At 36.8% G+C, this 22,173-nt stretch overlaps 1 protein-coding gene across 2 annotated transcripts; it reads left to right on the forward strand.

Moving 5' to 3' along the window:
- Window positions 1-7,489: 7,489 nt before the first annotated feature.
- Window positions 7,490-20,113, forward strand: LOC131320944 (cycloartenol Synthase). 2 transcript variants are annotated; one of them, XM_058351870.1, is made up of 18 exons: window positions 7,490-8,047; window positions 10,721-10,906; window positions 11,097-11,186; window positions 11,549-11,743; window positions 11,840-11,924; window positions 12,095-12,261; window positions 12,885-13,073; window positions 13,825-13,938; window positions 14,740-14,862; window positions 14,969-15,091; window positions 15,167-15,265; window positions 16,746-16,802; window positions 17,013-17,059; window positions 17,141-17,284; window positions 17,529-17,706; window positions 18,294-18,374; window positions 18,461-18,544; window positions 19,803-20,113. In XM_058351870.1, the coding sequence occupies exons 1-18, from the start codon at window positions 7,832-7,834 to the stop codon at window positions 19,914-19,916; spliced, it is 2,292 nt and encodes a 763-aa protein (XP_058207853.1). In that variant the 5' UTR covers window positions 7,490-7,831; the 3' UTR covers window positions 19,917-20,113. The 2 variants fall into 2 exon arrangements, with proteins under 2 accessions (XP_058207853.1, XP_058207854.1); XM_058351871.1 differs by lacking the exon at window positions 7,490-8,047 and adding an exon at window positions 9,127-9,322.
- Window positions 20,114-22,173: the final 2,060 nt, after the last annotated feature.

The following is a 22,173-nucleotide window of genomic DNA, read 5'->3' on the forward strand; positions in this document are numbered from 1 at the left end:
CATAAGGGCTTTTAGCCTTCCTATCATGTAATACAAATTGGAGTAATAAGTTTTTATGAAAGTACTTTTATTGCATTTTGGATGTCTTTTACTTCTTGGCGCGCAGTGACTTTAATTAGTTGACTAGCTAGCTATTCGGAAAATTCCACTTCTTTCATTTCAACATAAAGAACCATTGTCCCTGTCTTGTAATTTCACTTGGCAACGTAATAACTGTCGAGCGCAGCAGGTATCTCTTTGATTATCAGTTTCCCTTTTTTTTGATTTTTTTTGTTCTCTCATATTTCTCTGATGAGAGCAAGATGTTGCCAATGCATATTCATTCCTACCAAAAAAAAAATTTTAAAAAAATGGTTTGATAAGATTCTGTCACGTCTTTTTGGTTGGGTTTCCTCAGGTTGAAGGAGCATCTCTAGTGATAGAGTTAAAGAGGTATATTTGCTCATAAGTTGACAAACAAATCAAAATTTTGCATCTAGTGCTAGAGTTAGTACATTGCTAACTGGGCAAATCAAGCCCTCCTTCACTTGCAGGTGTTCTAAACTGTGGCTAAGCCTTAAAAGCACAAGGGAGAAGAGAGAGAGAGAGAGAGAGAGAGAGAGAGAGAGAGAGAGAGAGAGAGAGAGAGAAGTTCAGCCTTCTCTCCCAAAGGCTGGCGTTGACAGCAAATGAGGAGTGAGAATAAAAATTGCTAGAGTTAGTACATTGCTAATTAACTGGGCAAATCGTCTTTGTTATTGGTGCAACCATGTATATTTGAAAGCCTGAACTTTATGAAATTACATTTGAATTACTAACATATACGCAAGAATAAAAATTGACATTCTTTGCATAACCTCATGCAATGTGATGCATGTTAATTATGTTACTTATGAATAGCTCATCATATGTACGTGAACCTTATGGTGTACCCAACCATATAACGTTATGCATGTCTTTCTATAGTGAATGTGATTCTCTTTTACGCTGAATATTATACTATTATTTTATAATATTAATTTTCTCTATTCAATTTGTGGGGTTTTTTTTTTTTTATGTCTTTTTGTGGTTAACTATAATACATTTCAAATTTTGAAATCAACGGGAAATACATTATCTCTAGATAAGTTGAAGGGCACCACAGACGTTAAAAACATGTTTTATCACTGTTAGCTAGCTAGAAAAAGGGATTGAAACTTGCCAGTACAGTACCAAAAAATCCCCATTAATCGAGGTGTTCTTCTGAATGATTTATACTCCAGCGTCAACGTCTTTATACTGCCAATTTCTCTACCGATTTCAATTTGATCCAATGCGTAAATAACGTCCGTCAGTGTTGTTTTTAACGTAAAAAAATAGTCACATCATGATATGTGAGTCGTGACCGATAGTTTCTTGAAATAGTCTCATTATTCTGTATACAAGTTTGCCCTATTTACCGGGCCTGAATAAACCTATTCTGCTTATGGAAATTTCGGAAGAAGGTTATGGTCACTTTATATTGGGTTTATTTTCTATTTCTGAGTAATTTTCCATCTCACGTCCTACGTGTCCAGTTGTGCTCTTTTTTTTAAATGGTCTGTGTGACTACGGACAGTCAAACAAATTTTTTTTTTGCCAAAATAATAGGAGATTTCATTCATACGAAAACGCATACAACCATAGACTGTCTCAAAAGAGACGGTGATAGGAGGTCTAGATTACAAGTATATAACTCAAGAACCTCACAACAGCAATAACCTCCTAGACAAAAACAAACTGGCATCGAGGATGGCCGGCAAATCTTCGTGGCCACGGTGGGCACAGGAAGCAAGCAACAAATGGATCCCAAGAACCACAGAACGAAATCGCATCAAAACTTGCGGAAACATTGTTAGACCTTAGATCTGGAGAGACCAGAATCTGGGGTAGACAACCTGAACTAGGGGAGACCCAATCGGGAGGAAACACAGAAAAACCCTAAAATAGAACTCAAAAACTGAAAACACAAACCTAAAACCTAACCCTAACCATCTGCTACTGCCGCCGCCGCAGGATCAAACTTTCAGCCGTCGCTGCCCCAAAAACTATCGTTTGCTACAACTCAACACCATCTCCTGACCGTTCTCCTCCTCGGTACCATTCGGCATGCACAAGCGGGAGGGGATGAAAAACGCGGCCAACGAGGACTTCTGACCATGGGACTTGCCATACGAGGACGCTGGACTTGCCGTTCACGCTACAGTCGGACACCAATTGAACGTTACAGTCGGACACCAATTGAACGTTTTGATTTGCAAACAGGTCCTTTTTAGTTTATGAGCATCAAGATTCTAGAGTTGAAGCTGCTAATTTTGGTTTCCAAAAGTAAAAGGATCGGATGTGGTCAAAAGCAGAATCATGAGCTTTCATCAAGATACCTTTTGTTTGGCAGTGAGGGCTTCTCTCAGTCTCTGCAAAAGCTGCATGGATGGTACATGTCCATGGTTTCAGTTTGTTTCATTTGGAGTTCTAACCTTCTCATCTTTTCTTCTACTTCTACTTCCTGCAAATTTCCAAAAATAACGTAGAAACTCTATTTTCATTTCTTTTTCTGGTAAAAACTTGACTTGCATGCAGATAAAGATATGCTCCTGAATGTTTGTTAAATTAGAAGATTTTCGCACTAGGTGAAGCTTTCATGTATCAAACTTACATTGTTAAGTGGCAAGCATGATGTTTCCTTATCGGTGGGTGACAATTCATGGGGATAGTAGTCCAAGTCAGCCCAGTTGGATGCTGAGGCCAAGCCTATCGGATCAAAGTTTCTGGCTCCCACACTCATCATGCTCAAGCTCCTTGGAGAGCGTCCGGTTATGAGTTCAGATCCAGCCAGATTATCATAGAAAGCGAAGAACGTGCTATCGGTGCTTAGCCTTCCAGAACAAACGTATGAGATGTCTGTTTTCGGGATTGACATCTCATCCTGCAATCTGGTTTTTGTTACTCTATTTCTAGAGCAATTCCAGCACAATTAAGATCCGGTCATTATAATATTTTAGAAACACTAAAAATTTAAACTAAGTTTTTGAATTTCATAAACCTGAATTGAATATGAAACTATGAAAATATAGATGTAAAAGATAAATCATAGAAAAAAAGGAAAAGGAAATAAGAATTAGATAGAACATGTATTTACAATCTTTACCCAGTTACTCAAATAAGACAACTTAATAGACACACAAGCTCATTATATACATATATGTATGATATAAAGAATGTTTCAATTGAGGACCTTTTAAAATACGGATTCTCCTTTTCTGATTGAATTTCGATGATCCAAGCCGTTCAATGTGTTCATACCGTGATTTAAAAGGTACCAGTGAAAAATATGTAAAAAAAAAATGACCGAAAAGGACTTGATTTGAGCAGTTTTTTATTGAATTTTTTTGAACCGTTCAATAAAAAACTATTTGGATGATGCCCTTCTCGGTCTTTTTTTTTTGCTGATTTCTTACATGTATTCTTAAAATCACGTTCTGATCACATTGAGCAGCTCGGATCATCGAAATTTGATCGAGAAATGGGAGAAATGGGGAGGTCCACATTTTAACTAAATGGGTGTGGTCCTTAGGAGAAAAGAACTGATACATGTGTGTGTGCGTGTGTGTATATATATATATATATATATATCTCGCAGGGACCCTTAAAATTACGTTCTGCACACATTGAACGGTTCGGATTTTTAAAATTTGATCGGGAAATGAAAATCCCTCATTTTAACAAAATGAGGGATCCCTCACTTGAAAATTTCTATATATAGATATATATATATATATAGAGAGAGAGAGAGAGAGAGAGAGAGTGTGTGTGTGTGTGTGTTCATGAGATTGTTTACTGTCCACGGCCTAAAATCTTTACAATCGCGTCGTGATCCTATAATAATTTTGGGTTATATGATACATAATTCAAGTAACAATAGTATTATTACTCTAGCTAATTCGCAGGCGTATGACAACAACAGAAATTAAAATTTTTCAATATTTTCTCAGTGCGTTAGCTCAACAATATATCAAAATGGAATGCAATGCTTCTTTAGATCCTTAAAGACATTGATGATTGAGTTAGAACTGTTTTTCAATTCTCAGCAATTTTTTTTTCAATGAATAAAACCACAGCATTGATGAGAAAATCATCCTCTATTTTGTTGCAAGCCCAATGGTACATCCGTCTATGCACGTGCCCCATAGCAAATTCGTTCATGCCAGTTTGATGCATTTTTATAATTTCTCTAGGAAAAATTTCACGTAGGCACCTGTCCTTTCACACAAATCACACATAAACATCTGACCTTTCTTAAATTTCATATAAATACCTGAGTTTTCTAAAAACTCATCAATTCAACATCTGCCGTCACTCTTCCGTCTAAAACCAAACAGGAAAAAAAGTTGGAAAATGATATTGGCACTCCAAAAATTGATGCAGACACTCCAAAATCAGTGTAACTCCAAAGCCATTTTTCTTTATTTTTTGGAGTGCCTACATCAATTTTTAGAGTGCCAATATCATTTCCCAAAAAGTTAAGTGCTCTAATTTTTTATTTATTTGAACCAGTGCAAAAATCTTATTTTTCTGATCATTTATCCTAAAGCATCATAATTAATTTTTGACTCTAAAACTCTCGTTAGTCGGCACTAAAGCCCCGTTCTAAAATACCTTCTTAAAAAATAAGTCCTTATTTCATATTTTCAAAACTAAAAAATAGTATAAATAAAAAATAATTTTTAACTTTTTTTTTGCACCGTATAAAAGATCTCATCGAGATTTTTCAAACAAGATCCATATTGTATATTTTTAGATTTCAATAAACCTATTATTTTGAGCTTGAAATTCCTTTTTAAAAAATAAGTACTTATTTTACGTTCCGGAACGAAGCCTAAGAAAGTCGTAAAATCAAATATCTCTTAGAGCTAACTAACGAGAGCCTTAAAGTCAAATATCAATTATGACCCTTTATAATAAAATGATCCGAGAAATAAGATCTTCGCACCGATTTAAATGAATTGAAAATTGGAACACTTAATTTTTTAACTATATTTTTTAATCGAAAATGATATGTGTACCGAAGGTTTTGTAGGGAAATCGTATCGACCGGTCTCGCCGAGCTGTCTCCGGCCACTGAACGGCCAATCCGATCCGTCCAAAAAATTTTAAAAAAAAATCAAGGGGGCCGAACGCGGGAATCAACGGTATCCGATGTGTGTAGGGTGTTTGATCTAAACACCCTATTTTTCGTGTATGTACAAAACCTTCAGTACACATAGCAGTTCTATTTTTTAATATATAAACAGTCTATACATGATTGAAAAATTAATTGTTCCAATTTTCAATTTGTTTAAACCGGTGCAAAGATCTTATTTCTCTGATCATTTTATTCTAAAGGGTCATAATTAATTTTTGACTCTAAAACTCTCATTAATTAGTTCTAAGAGATATTTGATTTTACAACTTTCTTAGGACTGACTAACAAGAGTCTTAAAGTCAAAAATTAATTATAATTCTTTAAGATAAAATGATCAGAGAAATAAGATTTTCACACAAATTTAAATGGATTGAAAATTGGAACACTTAATTTTTACCATATTTTTTATTTTTAATATACAAATGGTCTATACATGGTAGAAAAATTAATTACTCCAATTTTCAATTTGTTTGAACCGATATGAAAATCTTATTTCTCTGATCATTTTATTCTAAAGAGTCATAATTAATTTTTGATCTAAGGCTCTCTCGTTAGTTAGCCCTAAGAAATATTTGATTCTACGACTATCCTAGGGCTGACTAACGAGAGCTTTAGAGTCAAAAATTAATTATGATTCTTTAAGATAAAATGATCAGAAAAATAAGATTTTCGCACTAGTTTAAACAAATAAAAAATTGGAGCCCTTAACTTTTTTTCCGTTTGGTTTTAGACGGAGGGATGACGACATGTGTTAAATTGATGAGTTTTTAGAAAATTCAGGTGTTTATATAAAATTTAAAAAAGGTCAAGTGTTTATATGTGATTTGTCTGAAAGGTCAGGTGCCAACGTAAAATTTTCTCATTTCTCTATACACATTTGCACACGAACTGATAAATTTAAACGTATATGTGTATGAGTCCGTTCCAGAACACCTTTTTAAAAAATAAGTACTTATTTCATATTTTCAAACTAAAAAATAATGTAAACGAAAAATAAATTTTTAATTTTTTTGCACCGTATTAAAAATCTCATTGAGATCTCTTAAACAAGATCCATATTGCATAGTTTTAGATTTTAATAAGCCCATTATTTTTTAGCTTGAAATTACCTTCTTAAAAAATAAGTACTTATTCTGCTTTCTGGAACGGAGCCTATAAATTCTATCCACCTTAGGTGGAAACCATGTGTTTTCCACCACCACCACTAATTATGGGCTCCGCCGTATATTTTTTTTAGTAATCTGACATGGATAGGTATATTTTCACTAATTCTATCCACCTTAGGTATATTTTTTTTTGTAGAGCTCGCAGAGTAGTATATTTTTACAAAAAAATCAATTTTATCAGACATGGATAGGTATATAAAAAATTGAATTTTGGTTTACAAAATCAACGGTAGATAAGTTTAAAGTTAAACAATCCATGACCGTCTATTTTATAAATTAAAATTTAATTTTTGATGTACCTATCAATATCTAATAAACATGATTTTTTGAAAACACATACTACTCTACGAGCCCTACAAGATGAACGGTTCAAATTACTAAAAAAAATCGTACGATGGGGTCCGCAATGGGTGGTGGAAACCCCATAATTTCCACCTAAGGTGGAAAAAATTTAAACTCACATGTGTACGTATACTTCAATAATTGAGCTGTGGAGAAGGTTTGAAGTTTGAGAGATTGCTTTTCGGTAGGTCAGAAGTGCATAAGCACCCATTTATATAGTAGCACTTACGTGCCTGTCTGGATCATATGTGAGGAGAGTTTAGCGGGACTTAATTTATAGACTTTATCAGCGGAATATTCACTAGAAAATTCGACTAATAAGGTGCTGTTCCGTTTTTTTTTTAAATCTTCATTTTAAAAAATAGGATAATTTTAAGTTCAAATATAATGAAAATAAAAAATAATTTTACAATTTTTTTGCACCGTTTAAAAGATTTCAATGAAATCTATCAAATAAAATCCATATTGATAGAAAATTTATTTGTATAAATATATTATTTTTGAGTTTAAAATTGTCTTTCTTTTTTAAGAAACCGGAAGGTCCGGAACGGAGCCTAAATACCACTTTTAATTATTATTATTATTAATAATGTAAAGAACAAATGTGCTGGTGTGGATTTTGTGGCTTTCTAGTCAATTCTTTTGTTGTAATTAATGATTCGCAATCTAATGAAGGAGATTAAAAAACAAAGTGTACACGTAGAGTTGGCCCATTAGGAAAACGAAATGGGCCTAGTGTGGGCCATAAGCCTACGCTGGACGTTCCCAGTTATATTTTCCCACTGAAGACAAGATCGCTACTGCCTACTAGCATGGCAGCACAAAAGGGTCAACTTGTGCAAGTGCTCTTGTTCCCCCGTGTCTCTCTCTCTCTCTCTCCACATGCAAGTGCTCTTGTTCTCTCATCTGAATCTCTTGTGCATATGCAGCAGCAGATTCTCTCCTGAGAAACACCACTCTCTCTCTCTCTCTCTACTCTCTCCGAATTAGCTAAGAGGAAGAGTTTCAAATGCAAATGTAGGTGTGGAATTGTTTTGGGGGATTAGCTAGGTCGTGGTTGAATTGAGTGTCTTGAGGTGTGGTGTGGGGGGATTTTGCTTCCAGAGTGTAAGCTGCTGCTTTAGGATCGGGAGGTGGGGGATCAATGTGGAAGCTTAAGATCGCGGAAGGAGGAGGGAGCCCGTGGCTTCGCACGGTGAACGGTCACGTGGGGAGGCAATTCTGGGAGTTCGATCCCACGGAAGTACCCCTCGGTTCAACCGATCATGAGATCATCAAAGAGATCGATAAGGCTCGCGAAAATTTTCACAACAATCGTTTCCACAAAAAGCACAGCTCCGATCTGCTCATGCGCATTCAGGTCGGTTCCGATATTATTATTATTATTTTTTTAAAAACACAATAAAAAGCATAATAGAAATAGATAGTGTATCATCTCCTTTTCCTCTTCTCTGTCGTGTCTAGCTGGCCTCGCCTATTAATATTACGAGTTTAAATTCTTTCCACCTTAGTTGGAAACTATGGGGTTTCCACCACCCATTGCGGACCCCATCGTGTGATTTTTTCAGTGATCTGAACCGTTCATCTTTTTCAGTGATCTGAACCGTTCATCTCGTAGGGCCCGCAGAGTAGTATGTTGACTCAAAAAATCATGTTTATCGAATATCAATAGGTGCATCAAAAATTAAATTTTAGTTTATAAAATAGACGGTCATAGATTGTTTAACTTTTAACTTATCTGCCGTTGATTTTGTAAACCAAAATTCAATTTTTTATATAACTTTCCATTAAAGTTGGTTTTTTGTGAAAATATACTGCTCTGCGAGTTCTTATAAGATCTATAAGATGAAGGATTCAGATTACTGAAAAAAATACACGACGGGCCCCGCAATTGGTGGCGGTGGGAAACCCATGGTTTCCACCTAAGGTGGATAGAATTTATACTCTAATATTACTAGTATAGTATGAATAGGAAAGCTATCGAGGGCCTGGGCCTACCAACGGTTCGGTTATGATTATGCTTCTGGTGCTCAAATCCTTCCCTGAAAAAATCAGGTTTGCATGATAAACGGACGTAAATACAGGATGGGTCCTTCTATGGACAGGAGGTCAATATGGAAAACCAAACGACAAAAAAAGACACTTCAATTTGCATTTTAATCTTTTTAGTAATACTCATATTCTTACTAACTTTTTTCTAACCTTTTAACAGCAGCCCAACAGCCCAGTGGGTGAGCTGTTTGTAGCTTTTTTGTGTACATGATTTTCGATGTCTTTGTTGCTTTGCTAAAAGTGGAAGAGATGTAGATGTACTAACTATAAGGTTAACGCCTCAATCGATTAAGTGTTGGGCGGGTACCGGATTTCAAACACAACACTGAGACGCAATTTTATTTTATTAATTATAGACTACACAAAAAATACAGTAGATTACACGCAAAAAAAAAATCTCTCTTGATTTCACTCCAACCCTTGTAGTGGGTTCTCTCTCCGGCTCTCTCTACTCCTTTCCCACGATCTTACAAATCCCGCACACTATCAGTACAGAACTACCAACTTAAGCTACAACAGAGGCCATTTTCATTCGCTCGGCCCCAAATCCTTTATGATCATCCAACCGCAACATGCTACACTTGTAAGTTCTCCCAACCTTTTACCAAGCTTATGTTTTCTACCAATCCCCCGTTAGCGGTATTGACTTTTGAGACTTATCAGCAGTCACTTACCTTCTTTCTCTGCCTCAATAGATAACGATTTGTTATCCTTCTGACAACATGGTCCTCTCTCCTGGGGCCTCTTCAACCTCACACTTGGTTGAAATTGACAACGGGGGCTGTGATACAGTAGGAAAAGTCTTTCCTTGTCAAAAAAATTTGTCCGGAAAAAATTCAATTTGAATCACTATTGGCAGGTCAATCTCAGCACGTACTCTTGTCGTTGAACTCGCCATGTCTAGATGATCCTTTGTGTGCTTAAAATGGTGTTTTGAGCGTTTTGGTGTTTTGTCTTTTCCTTTTGATCTTTAGAGCGTTTTGGTTCATGGCAGTGGAGAGAGAGTTCTATTTTTTCTTGGGATTGATTTATTAGCTCCACACAACTGTTGCGTACGAGAGTGGTATCCTTTTTCTCTGTCTCGCTGAACAAGCACCTGTTGTTCCCATTCTTTATCTCATGAACAACACTTGTTCTTCCTTGCCCCCGCAGGCCCATGCTTTGTTGAAATCAACATTGGTGGCTCTGAAATGGAAGGGACAGGTCTTTCCTTGTCAAAACTTGAACAATGGCCCGACAAATACAAATTTGAACCTCTAATAGCAGGTTGATTTCGGCAACGTACTTTAAACCTCATCTTGCCTAGACGATCCCCTTTGTGTGCTTAAAATGGTGTTTTGAGTGGCTTGGTTTATGGGCAGTGGAGAGGGAGTTTGATTTTTGCGTAGGATGGGGTTCTGAGGTCTGATACAACTGTTGGGTGGGAAATGGATGTCAAACACAACACTTAGACGCAAAATAATCACTCTGAGCTAGTTTGAGATGCTGGTCAAGTGATTTGTATTGCAAAAGATATTAAGATCTCAATTCTTATGATCTCCCTCTCGAAGTGAACCCCTATTGCCGGTTAATTTTTACTTTTCAGAATAGGTCAAAATTACTATCTCACAAATCATCATGTTGTTAAGCATACCAGATAAAGGGCATGTATTAAGTTCTTCTGTACCGTTGTTAGTTTGCATTAGAATGGTATCTCAAGGGCGAAGCAGAGGTCTTTGTTTGTACTGTGTAACAAGATTGAGTTTTCTTCCCCTTATATTCATTGAGTCATACATTTAGATATCTGATATACCAACTTCTTACTGAGCTGACATTTTTTTGGTGTGATTGGGCTGACAGTGGTAATTTAGATACCGAATATGCTGTTGTATAAACTCTACTTTTGAGGCACTTTTTGAAGAAAAGCCCAACAGATTATATTCTTAAGTGGGTTACTATATTGATCTCATCAACTAACTTCCTCTTCCTTTTCCGAGTGTAGTTTTCCAAGGAAAATTCAAGCGGGGTTGTTTTACCACAAGTCAAAGTAAAAGATACGGAAGACATTACGGAAGATCAAGTAACGACCACGTTAAGAAGAGCTATCAGTTTTCACTCAACTCTCCAAGCGCACGATGGGCATTGGCCTGGAGATTATGGTGGTCCTATGTTTTTAATGCCTGGCTTGGTAAGTGCTGATTGGCCTCTGTTAACATTCTAAGTGCACCGTTCCTTATGAGTGGTAGGTCTAATGTTGAAATTGCCATTTGTTTTTCAAATATGTCGGTTGTCATCATAGATGTTTGTTTGTTCGCTGTATTCAGTTCAAGGAAAGCATAATATGTGACCCATATGTCATTTGTCTTATTGATGCGTAGGTCATTACTCTGTCCATTGTGGGGGCATTGAATGCAGTTTTGTCTAAAGCACATAAGCATGAGATGTGCCGGTATATTTACAATCATCAGGCAAGGCCAGTTTGATATTAGCATTTGAACCTGTTTTATGTGGTCTATACTCGTTTTTTGTCTATAAATAGGTAATTGATTTTCACACTCCCCTTTCTGCAACCACACTCCTTTTTTGTCCTCTTGTGATGTTAATTTATAAAATTACCCCTTCATTTATATTCTCTTTCACACTTGGAAGGACGACATTGAAAATTCACATCACAAGAAAGACGAAAAGGGGGTGTGGTTATAAAAAAAGAGGAGTGTGAAAATCACTACCCAAGAAATATCCAATATTGCTTTCCTAGAGTTATTCTTTTCTAAGTATCTTGTCAGTAGACTATGGTAAAATTTCTAAGAGTCGAAATATGAAATTACAGAATACAGATGGTGGGTGGGGCCTACACATTGAGGGCCCCAGCACCATGTTTGGTACTGTCTTGAACTATGTTACTTTGAGATTGCTTGGAGAAGGAGCTAACGATGGGCAAGGGGCAGTGGAGAAAGGACGAAAATGGGTTCTAGACCATGGTGGTGCTACTACAATAACATCATGGGGGAAAATGTGGCTTTCAGTTGAGTTTTGAAACTTTATGTTGTTTGTTAAAGCGCTAACAATATTTGGCTGTACTCCTCTGTGATTGTTTGATTTTTTTTTTTAATGGCAACAGGTACTTGGAGTATTTGAATGGTCTGGAAACAATCCCTTGCCCCCTGAGATGTATCTTTTACCTTATATTCTGCCAGTCCATCCTGGTTGGTGACCATTTTATGTTGTTTATCTTATGTATATCTATCTGTTTTGTTTTATTTTTTTGTATTTCATGTGAAGTCAATGCATATAATGCTCTTGATAGATGTAACACATTTAAATCTACATCCTATTCTGTCTGAGGAAAGGAAACTATTTTGAAACAACTTTGCAGGAAGGATGTGGTGTCACTGTCGGATGGTTTACTTGCCGATGTCGTACTTATATGGGAAGAGGTTTGTTGGTCCAATCACGCCAACTGTTTTGGCTTTGAGAAAGGAGCTCTATACATTGCCTTACCATGAAATTGAATGGAATCAAGCACGGAACCAATGTGCAAAGGTCGGTAAGAGTGGTATTATTCTCTATCAATAACTAAGAATGCATATCCTTTCATATGGTTAGTGCTTAATTGATTTTAGGCGAACATCACAGGTGGTGTTTTTTAGATAATGCTCGGTATTCGGTGCTGCAAAAGGATATACATATGCAATTTTTTAGAAGGGCTGTAATTATGTTGTTGAAAATCTTAAGCGACTTGTTCAAAATAATGGTAACAAAGGGGGTTACAACGTTGATCACTAGCAAATATGTTTACTAGCAAATATGTTTGGTCATGTTACATTTGTCATGAAGGATACTGTTTGGTTATGCTATACAATGGTGAAGATGCTGGGAATCATCAGAAAGACCAGTAAAGACCTTTTGCGAGAAACCAAGAAATATAGTAGCAGTAGGTGGTCTTTACGTGATAGAAGATAATGGATTACTTACCGTGAAAGCAAAAGGTTGGAGTGGACCTCTCCTGAGGAAGAAGACATGGAATGTGGTCTCCATTTTTCTGTGATTCGACAACATTTATAATTCGGCAACATTTAAATGTTATGTGCGCAATTTCTTGTCAGTGCTCTGATCTTGCTTAGAGTGTGCACAGGTGAGAACTTTTTTTTACTTTTTTATTGCAGGAAGACTTGTACTACCCACATCCTCTCGTACAGGATCTACTTTGGGTATCTATTGACAAGGTTGTGGAACCGATTCTCATGCATTGGCCTGGGAAAAGGTTGAGAGAGAAGGCTCTTCGTGTTGCAATGGAGCACATACACTATGAAGATGAGAATACTCGATATATATGCATAGGGCCTGTAAACAAGGTATATATTTCATCTCATTGGTGATCTTTTACTTATTTTGAAATGTTTGATGTTTAGTGGAGTGCCAAAAGCCAAAGGCATTGTGATAATGTCGCTATTGTATAATTGCAACTCCTTTTCCCTCTCGCAAATTTGGTGTACATTGTAGAAAACCCAACTTATTGAGGAGACCCATTAGATGTAAGGACAATAGTTCTGGGAGGTGCAAATTTTGATCATCAATCCATGACTCCCTCTAGATCACGGGTATTCATTGAACAAGAGTTTTGCTTGCTTCTCACAGCGGACAACTGCTGTGGGACATCCAAACTTGAACAGAGAGAACTTGAGGTGATATTAACCATGATTCTGCAAGGGTTCTAACATTTCAGAATGTTAAATGCCGTCAAATAAGTAACCATGAGGTTATGCGTTAAACTTCCATCTTGTAATTACTGCCATTTAGGTCTGCAGGCTGCACCCATTCTATCCCTCCCATACCCTCATGAGTGGAAATTAATCTGGGTATAGTTTATGGCATGTTAACTTTTTGTACTCTGGTTTACGATCTCTGAGATCTACTGCGACATTGAACAATGCAAAATGTTTTAATTTCTTCTTTTCAGATTTAAATAACTAGATTATTTTTCTTCTGTAAACACCTTTCATTGTTTCTCATTGAAGATACATCCTAAAAGGAAGAATAAAGAAACAGTTTTCCAAGTTTACCTAGTCGCTCCATTTTCGTCTCAAAACTGGAATTTTAATGCAGGTGCTAAATATGCTTTGCTGTTGGGCAGAAGACCCAAATTCAGAGGCCTTCAAGTTGCATCTTCCAAGAATCTATGACTACCTGTGGCTTGCCGAAGATGGCATGAAAATGCAGGTCTTGCAATAGTGCTATACCATCTTTAATTACTCAATCATATGGTTGGCTTTCACTGTTCTCTATTATATGACCGGCTGAGTTTCCACTGAAATTTACTAGTGGAATTTGTAAGAAACCAATTGGTTACTTGCTTATTGGCGTCTTGTTGCTTATAAGTAAACTCCGTGATAAGCTATGATGCACCGACACAGACACCGAAACCGACACCGACACCGGGACACGGGAATTCTATATTTATTTATTTATATATATAAATAAATAAATAATTATAGTTTGGCACCCAAAAATTTTAAAAATATTACAATTTGGCCCCAAATTTTTTTAAAAAAATTTACTGTTTGACCCCCAAATTTTTCAAAAATTACAGTTTGGCCCCCAAAATTTTAAAAAAAATTGCAGTTTGGCCCCTTCCGTGTCCCCGCGGTGTCCCCGTGAAAAATTCAAATTAAATTATGGGACACGCCACGTGGCGTGTCCCGTACGTGTCCCCGCGGTGTCCTTGTGTCCCCGTGTCCGACATTGCGATACCTCGCCCTCTAGAGGTGTCGGTGCTTCATAGGTGATAAGGAAACTTGTTTGGCTACTCTTGCTTATTTGCTTTACATATTGCTCATATGCTTGTTGGACGCATTGATAAGCAATATGCAACCAAGGGGTGTTCAGAACAAGCTTATTGCTTGTTGCTTAATTCAAAGCGATAATCAATAAACAAGGGGTAGCTTCACAGATATTTGAAAATTCTCCGTCATTGATATTGGAAAATTTGTTACCACTTCACTACATATGAATCTGTTGCAGGGGTATAATGGTAGCCAATTATGGGACACTGCTTTTGCTGTCCAAGCAATTGTTTCAACGAACCTTGCTGAAGAATATGGTCCCACTCTTAAGAATGCACATAGCTATATAAAGAAATCCCAGGTGGACCTCTATTTTTCTTGTTTTAGATTTGCTTATCCAATTCGTGTATCTGTCTTGAGTTTACCCCCTTCTATATTCTTTTGCCTCCCTTCTCTTTGGTTGAAAGGTTTTAGACGATTGCCCGGGAAATCTTGATTTCTGGTATCGCCACATATCAAAAGGTGCTTGGCCTTTCTCAACTGTGGATCATGGATGGCCTATCTCTGACTGCACAGCTGAAGGATTGAAAGTATTAATGGCTCAAACTCATTATGTCCCATTTGTGCATTTCTTCCACATAACTAATATTTGAATTCTATTTTAGGCTGTTCTCCTATTATCAAAACTGCCATCAGACATTGTTGGTGAACCAATAGATGCGAAGCTGTTATACGATGCTGTAAATGTTATTCTTTCTCTACAGGTAACTTGAATTGTGATCGTATATAATTAGCTTATTTTTATTTATAGACCAAAAAGTTGCCCATGTTTTTATTTGTTTATTGAATTCTTATTTCCATAGTTGATGCTTTTGAATTGAAGGAAGTGGTATCACACCCCTTTTATCGGAGGATAAACTTTTGAACAGTTGGAATTGACATTATCATATTGCTAAGAGAAATTTTGGATGTTCAATCTTGGTTCTTTTGATTTTGTCAACCTGTCATGTCCTTTCTCTAAAGAACCATATTTGGTGCTTCTGATGGTACTTCTGAATATGTAGAAAAGGTTGATGAATGACAGAGACTTTCAGATCCTCCAAGTCTAATTATTACTGAGCCTGCTATGTATAAGCAATATTCCTCTTATATACCTGATAACATCATTAGAGTAAAAAATGAACAAATTTTCTTTATTTTGGCTGATACAGCCAAACTGTTTGGTTTGCCAACCATCAAAATGTTATTTTTTTTATTATAAGTAAATAAGTATATTAGAAATAAGGCATTAAGGGAATGCCGCCCCGTATACAAAAAAGGCCATAGACAAAAAGGCCCTATACACCACTAACGGGAGATAAACAAATCGAACCAATCTAGAAATTGATCAAGGGAAGGATTGCATTCTCCCTTGTCCCAACTATACAAACTACTAATCACAAAACTTTTGATTTTAAATAAAGGCTTTTTTACTCCTTCAAAGCATCTCGCATTTCTCTCCCGCCGTATGGTCCACATCAAACAAAGCGGAATCATTGCCCAAACATGCTTCCTTCTTTTTCCCACTCTAGCACCTCTCCAAGCGATTAAGAGTTCCAAAACGCTCCTTGACACAACCCATTGTAAACCGAACCAGTTGAAAACCACAAACCAAAGCTCCCAAGCCAAAGGACAATGGATTAAAAGATGATCCACCATCTCCGCATCCCTCTTACACATACAACACCAATTAACAATGATTCTCCACCTTCGGATTAGGTTGTTAATGGTAAGAATCTTCCCTTGCACCACACACCAAACAAAAAAACTCACTTTCAATGGTGCGGATGTTTTCCAAATCGCTTGCCAAGGAAGGATGGGGTTACCGCTCCCACATAAAGCTTGGTAATAAGATCTTACCTGAAAAGATCCTGATTTAGACAAGTGGAATGAAAATGTTCTTAGACCGCCTAACGTAGAATGAAGCGATAGCAAAGAGAAAAAGGAGATATTATTACCTGCAAATGTAGTAGGTGTCAAATTCAACTAGATTCAGGCATTGATGAAACCTTCAATCTCCAAAAAGACAGTGATCTACCCTCCATTTCGGTGTATGTAGGTGCATGTGCCTACAATGGAATTGCACTTTAGTTCTGTGAGCTATTTTGTAATAATTACGTCTTTATTGCAGCTCTTTCATTTTCTCCTTGAGGGTTTTTTCTCTATGATAAAGGGACTATATGTTCTTTCTTGTTACCACTGCAGAATAGTGACGGCGGATTTGCAACATATGAGCTCACAAGATCCTACAGATGGTTGGAGGTAGTTTCCATATATTGTTTGTGCTTTTATGAATTGGTGTAGTTTACTAGAAAGTTGAGATTATGCAACCCATAACAGCCTCTCTATTTGATCATCTCCTTATCCTGGCCAGACTGCAAGGGTGAAATGTTGCAACTAACATTTCTTGTGCTACTATTCCATTCAGGAAATATAATTTGGCTGTTTTGTCTGTTTTATTTTTACCTTCAGTTACTGAACCCTGCGGAAACTTTTGGCGACATTGTTATTGATTATCCGTAAGATATCAGCACCTTCATTGTAATTATTTCCAGATTCCATTGAATATTTACTGTTAGCTGACTACGAATATTATGTAGTTATGTAGAATGTACCTCAGCTGCAATGCAAGCTTTGTCATCATTTAAGAAGTTATACCCTGGGCATCGGCGTCAAGAAATAGAAGGGTGTATTGAAAGAGCTGCTATGTTTATTGAGAAGATACAAGCACCAGATGGCTCATGGTTTGTTTTATGTTTTCTTTCTAATTTGTCCTCTCTTACTTCTTGCAGCAAATACCAAATGTGCTAATGTGTATGCCCTTGGTTCATGCTCGCTTATTTACGACTGTCAGATTTTCAGCTTTGCTTAACCTGTGTTTAGGGGCTGTATGTGTTTACAGTCTACACTGTATCCTCTACCCACAGTAATGTATCTGTTGGATAATTTACAATCTGATATAGATATATTTTTACTGTGTCTCAATAGGTACGGCTCTTGGGCTGTTTGCTTCACCTATGGTTCGTGGTTTGGGATAAAAGGGTTAGTGGCCGCTGGAAAAAACTACCATAACTGTTCTGGCATCCGCAAGGCATGTGATTTTCTATTGTCCAGACAACGTGCTTCCGGTGGTTGGGGAGAGAGTTACCTTTCTTGTCAGAACAAGGTTAGTCCAATTACTCGCAAGTTTGCGAGATGTTCAATTTTAAGAAAGTTGAAATTCGAAGATACTGGATGCTGTAATGTTGAATTTTCCGCTTCTTTGAGCATCTCTAGCTGGCCTGTTTTCTTCAACTTCCATACAAGAAGAATCAGTTGATTTTGTCACTCCTTGGTCCTGGTTTCTTCAACTGTGCCTTGACCTTTCTTGGACTTCGTCGTACTTCTTTGCCTTGGGCCAATGTTTCTACTTGGTTCCAGGATTAGCATGTAATCAACAAAGAGGCTTTACTAGTATAAAACTACAATGAAGACAAAATTTAGTGAACAACTAACAAGTTCGTTTCTATATATTCATCTCCTTCACCCTGAATTTTGGGAGATTGTTGTTCTCTCAACTAACAGGTTCACCATGATGATTGTCCACATTGAAATTTGAAGCAATTGTAATTGGCCAAATATTGTGATCTATTGATCTAAAACAAATTAGCATGTCACTAGAGATTTGGGTAAACAACTTGGTTGTTGATGCCCACTAAATCCTATAAGTGTGGTATATCTCAAGCAACCATTGATTAAATGCTTTCTGTGCAGGTGTATACAAATCTTGAGGGTAACAGGTCGCATGTAGTGAATACCGGATGGGCTGTGCTGGCTCTCATTGATGCAGGCCAGGTACACTAAATAGGTATTATGGGTCTTATTGTCTTTGGCTCTACGATAATAATTTCCTGAACATATCTATTTGCATTACTTGTTAGGTCGAGAGAGATCCAGCACCTTTGCACCGTGCAGCAAGGTTATTAATAAATTCTCAAATGGAGAATGGAGATTTCCCGCAAGAGGTAATTATGCCATGCTTTATGCCTAGTGAATTTGACTAGATAATTTTGAATTGAACTACCCTTGTATGATTAATGCACATAAAGAGCGGAACGGGCGCAAGAATTTCTTGATCTTCGTCTTTTTTAGAACTCTTTTTTTTGAACAGTGAAAAATAATTTTATTAATCTTTGAAAGATAACAAAGACCAAAGGGAGCAAGGAAAAAGGCAACAAATGTCCATCCGAGACTCAATCCCTTGATTGATACCAAGGAAACACCCGAAGAGGCCTAAATGCCCAGATATATCAATACAAAGCACAACCCAATACCTAAAGGCCTACAAGCCCAGATATAACAATAAGCACAGATGGGACACAACTATTGTGCCATGCTATCCTCATATATTCTCAGTTTGACGAAGTTAAAAGATTCTAAATGGCACCTTCTAATTCTTTCCTCCGGAATTTGGTTGGAACCTTTTTCTTGGTATGATCAAGGAGTGTTACAATTTTGGGGTAAAAGAATGCACGTGTATACAAACATTCATACATACATACATTCATGCATACATACTTACATACACAAAATACAATGATCGCATGCTAAACCTCGGAAAAGCGATGCTCAGAAGAAAAGACTTGTGAAACATACATGTAAACTAGACTCGTTAAATGCATTGAGAATTCATCAGAAGGCATCTTTCTAAAGTCGGAGGTTATGACTTCGAATTCTAGTAGTAAGAAAGTGTGGCATATGCTGTTAATATGATGTTTTCAACGTGAAAACATCTTGATTTGAAGTTGTGGAATATACACTGCTCATGCATTGTGCGGTCAGTGATCTATTTGGCACAGAGAAGTTTTGAACCAAATATACAAGGGTTGATCCTAATGCTGCTTAGAAAATACTTATCGAACACATATACTAGCGTACACATGTGTAGAAATATATTTGTTTCATTGGTTTAAACTTGAATGCAGTTCAATTCGTATCTTCTGACCTTTGAAATGCTTCATTTGTTCAGTATTTGGTGAAATGATGTTTTCTATTTTTTTGCATAATGGGTAATGATGAATTTGGTTTCAGAAAGAACTTTCAGCAAAATTAAAAGATGCTCGTAAATGTAAAATTGATTGCCAAAGCAAATGAAATGGAACTGCAGGCCATTCCATTGCACATTATGTAATGAGATGAAAAGAGTTAACCAAGTGCTCTCTTATGATGACCTTTTCACTTTGGTATTTTAGAATGTTTCAAGTTTAACTTTTTTCTCTGCAGGAGATCATGGGGGTTTTCAACAAAAACTGCATGATCACTTATGCTGCATACAGAAACATTATCCCAATTTGGGCTTTGGGCGAGTATCGATGTAGGGTACTTCGGGCCCAATGAAATTACCCTGTTGTGAATCGCGATTCCAGACTACCATTTGCTTTTTGTCTTTAGCTATTTTTTTCTGTTCCTTTTGTGGCTTTTCCTGTTTGCACACTTCTTTAAATGCTTTGAAAATTGTACTCCAGTAGATTTCTTGTATGCAGTATCATTTTTTTTTTTATCTCCAACGCAATATCATTTAGTACTGCAACAAATATTGATTTACTTTAGATTACTTGTATTTTGTGCCCTATTTTTGTTTTGCGGGGGCAGTTTTTTCTTTGGTTTGCTTTCTCATCAACTAAGTGTTCTGTGAGATAGGAACCGGGCCACAATGCTAAGGCACGTATGGTTTTTGTCCAAGAAGGCAGATACTAATATCATTAGGCACACATGTAGTTGCTGTCTATGCAGATTGCAATACTAGAGCTGAATCACCAACGCCTTCTTTTTTAGTGCCCTTTTTTTGTGTGTGAATGTTTGGCATGCCTTGATGCTCAAGAACATGGTCCAAGGGGTGCCTAGCAAATTGGGAGATGTCTTTAGAATGGTTCACCAGTCGATGCTCCTTCACTGCTGTACTTTTTGGGTTGTGGAGAGAAAGGAACTTCCAAGGGTTGTCTACTGATCATGACCAGGTGGCTCACAGATTTAGGTTGAGGTGAGGGACTTTATTCACTCTAGGAGAAATTTGAATCCCTCTTTGACGAATAAAGCTCTTTGTGTAAGCTGGGGTTGCCTGAAAGTGTGAAAAGGATACTTAAAAGTGAAAACAGCATAGTTTTGGTTTGTGTTTTCGTGTGCAGTAACTAATGGCCCATTAGGGTGAGTTGTTGCATATCTAATGGCCCATTTGTCGGAAGTTCGGCTCCTCTCCAATTCTTCAATAATTGGAGGATCCTCCAATTAAAATCTAACGGCCAATATATTCGCCACCACATTAAAAGGCTAAGGGCCCGTTCCAGAATCGAAATAAGAACTTATTTTTTGTCTAATAAGAAGCGTTGTTCCAGAAAATAAGAAGATTGGTACTTATTTTGGAAGAATTTATATAGGTACCGGCCGGGGAGGGAAATCGTACCGACGGCCGCGCCGGGCCGTCTCCGACGGTGTCTCAAGAGTATTGAATCATTTTTCCAAAACATGAGACTTTTGCCCCGTTTGGATCAATATTTGGAAAAAAAATTCTAACTTAAAAAACACTCATTATCCCTACTTCGAATCATTACTCTCTACTTACCCCTATCTCCAATCATTATTCTCTCTATCTCTTTCCACTCGTTACCCTTACTTCCAATCACTACTCTCATAAAAAATTCAGCATTAGAGCATCTACAATGTAATAATCAAAACCCAAAAATTGCTAAAGTTAGCAATTTGTGCTCAAAAAAATGCTCAAATTGTAATAACCAAACTTAGCAACCTCTTAGCAACTCATCAAATTTTGCCCTTTGAATAATCAAAACTAGCAACTTTTTGCCAATAACCAAATTTATTGGACCCCACATCTTCTCAATCAAGTACACCCATCATTGGAGAGTAAAACTCACTCTCCATAAAAAAATTGCTTTATTGGTAGGTGAAACTCACTCTCCATTTTGACAAGTGGTTGTGCATTTAACAATATTGATCACTTTATGAATCTTAACAAATGCTCTCCACTTTCACCTATTTACTGGAATGTCATTCAATATAGACCATTAGATTGAGAAGAAAAAAACTTACCGTTAGATTTAAATTTTTGCCATTCCATTTTGATTATGACAAAAAGTAAATAACATGGGACTTATCATTGCTAATTTTAACAACCTCTAAATGGATAATCAAAAGATGATGTGACAATTTTTGGTTATCCAATTTTGATTATTACATTGTGGATGGTCGATAAAAAATATACATGAGACTTAGGGGTTTGCTTCATCGTAAGGTTTCGATTGAAATCTCTTACGTGCTATCAGCTCCATCAGGACAGTCCATACAGAATTAGGACCTATCCATTGGTTCCTTACGACTAGCGAAGTGCGCGTAGGTTCCCCGTACTACTGAGCTAAAAAATTTTGAAGGCCCAACTTTTTGGTGAATTTTTGGCATGATTCATTTGGGTTATTTCTGTCTTATGAGAACGAAAGGCAATCGACACCGTTGGGTAGGATTTTACTCTCGTGACGTTCAATATATAATATACGGTGTGTTCCACTAATTAAAATAATTTATAGTAACTTTTAAAATAAAGGTGATATAATAAAAGGAAATGATAATGCCAAATTTTTTTTTG

This window comes from Rhododendron vialii, chromosome 3a (genome assembly GCF_030253575.1).
Source record: "Rhododendron vialii isolate Sample 1 chromosome 3a, ASM3025357v1".
In the NCBI taxonomy this organism is placed as follows: Eukaryota; Viridiplantae; Streptophyta; class Magnoliopsida; order Ericales; family Ericaceae; genus Rhododendron; species Rhododendron vialii.

Bases quoted from the DNA above. Each gene is read 5' to 3' on its own strand.
- LOC131320944 (XM_058351870.1), top strand. From the start codon at position 7,832: ATGTGGAAGCTTAAGATCGCGGAAGGAGGAGGGAGCCCGTGGCTTCGC. The intron at 10,907-11,096 runs GTAAGTGCTGAT...ATTGATGCGTAG, and splicing joins TGTTTTTAATGCCTGGCTTG to GTCATTACTCTGTCCATTGT. The intron at 17,285-17,528 runs GTTTGTTTTATG...GTGTCTCAATAG, and splicing joins CAAGCACCAGATGGCTCATG to GTACGGCTCTTGGGCTGTTT.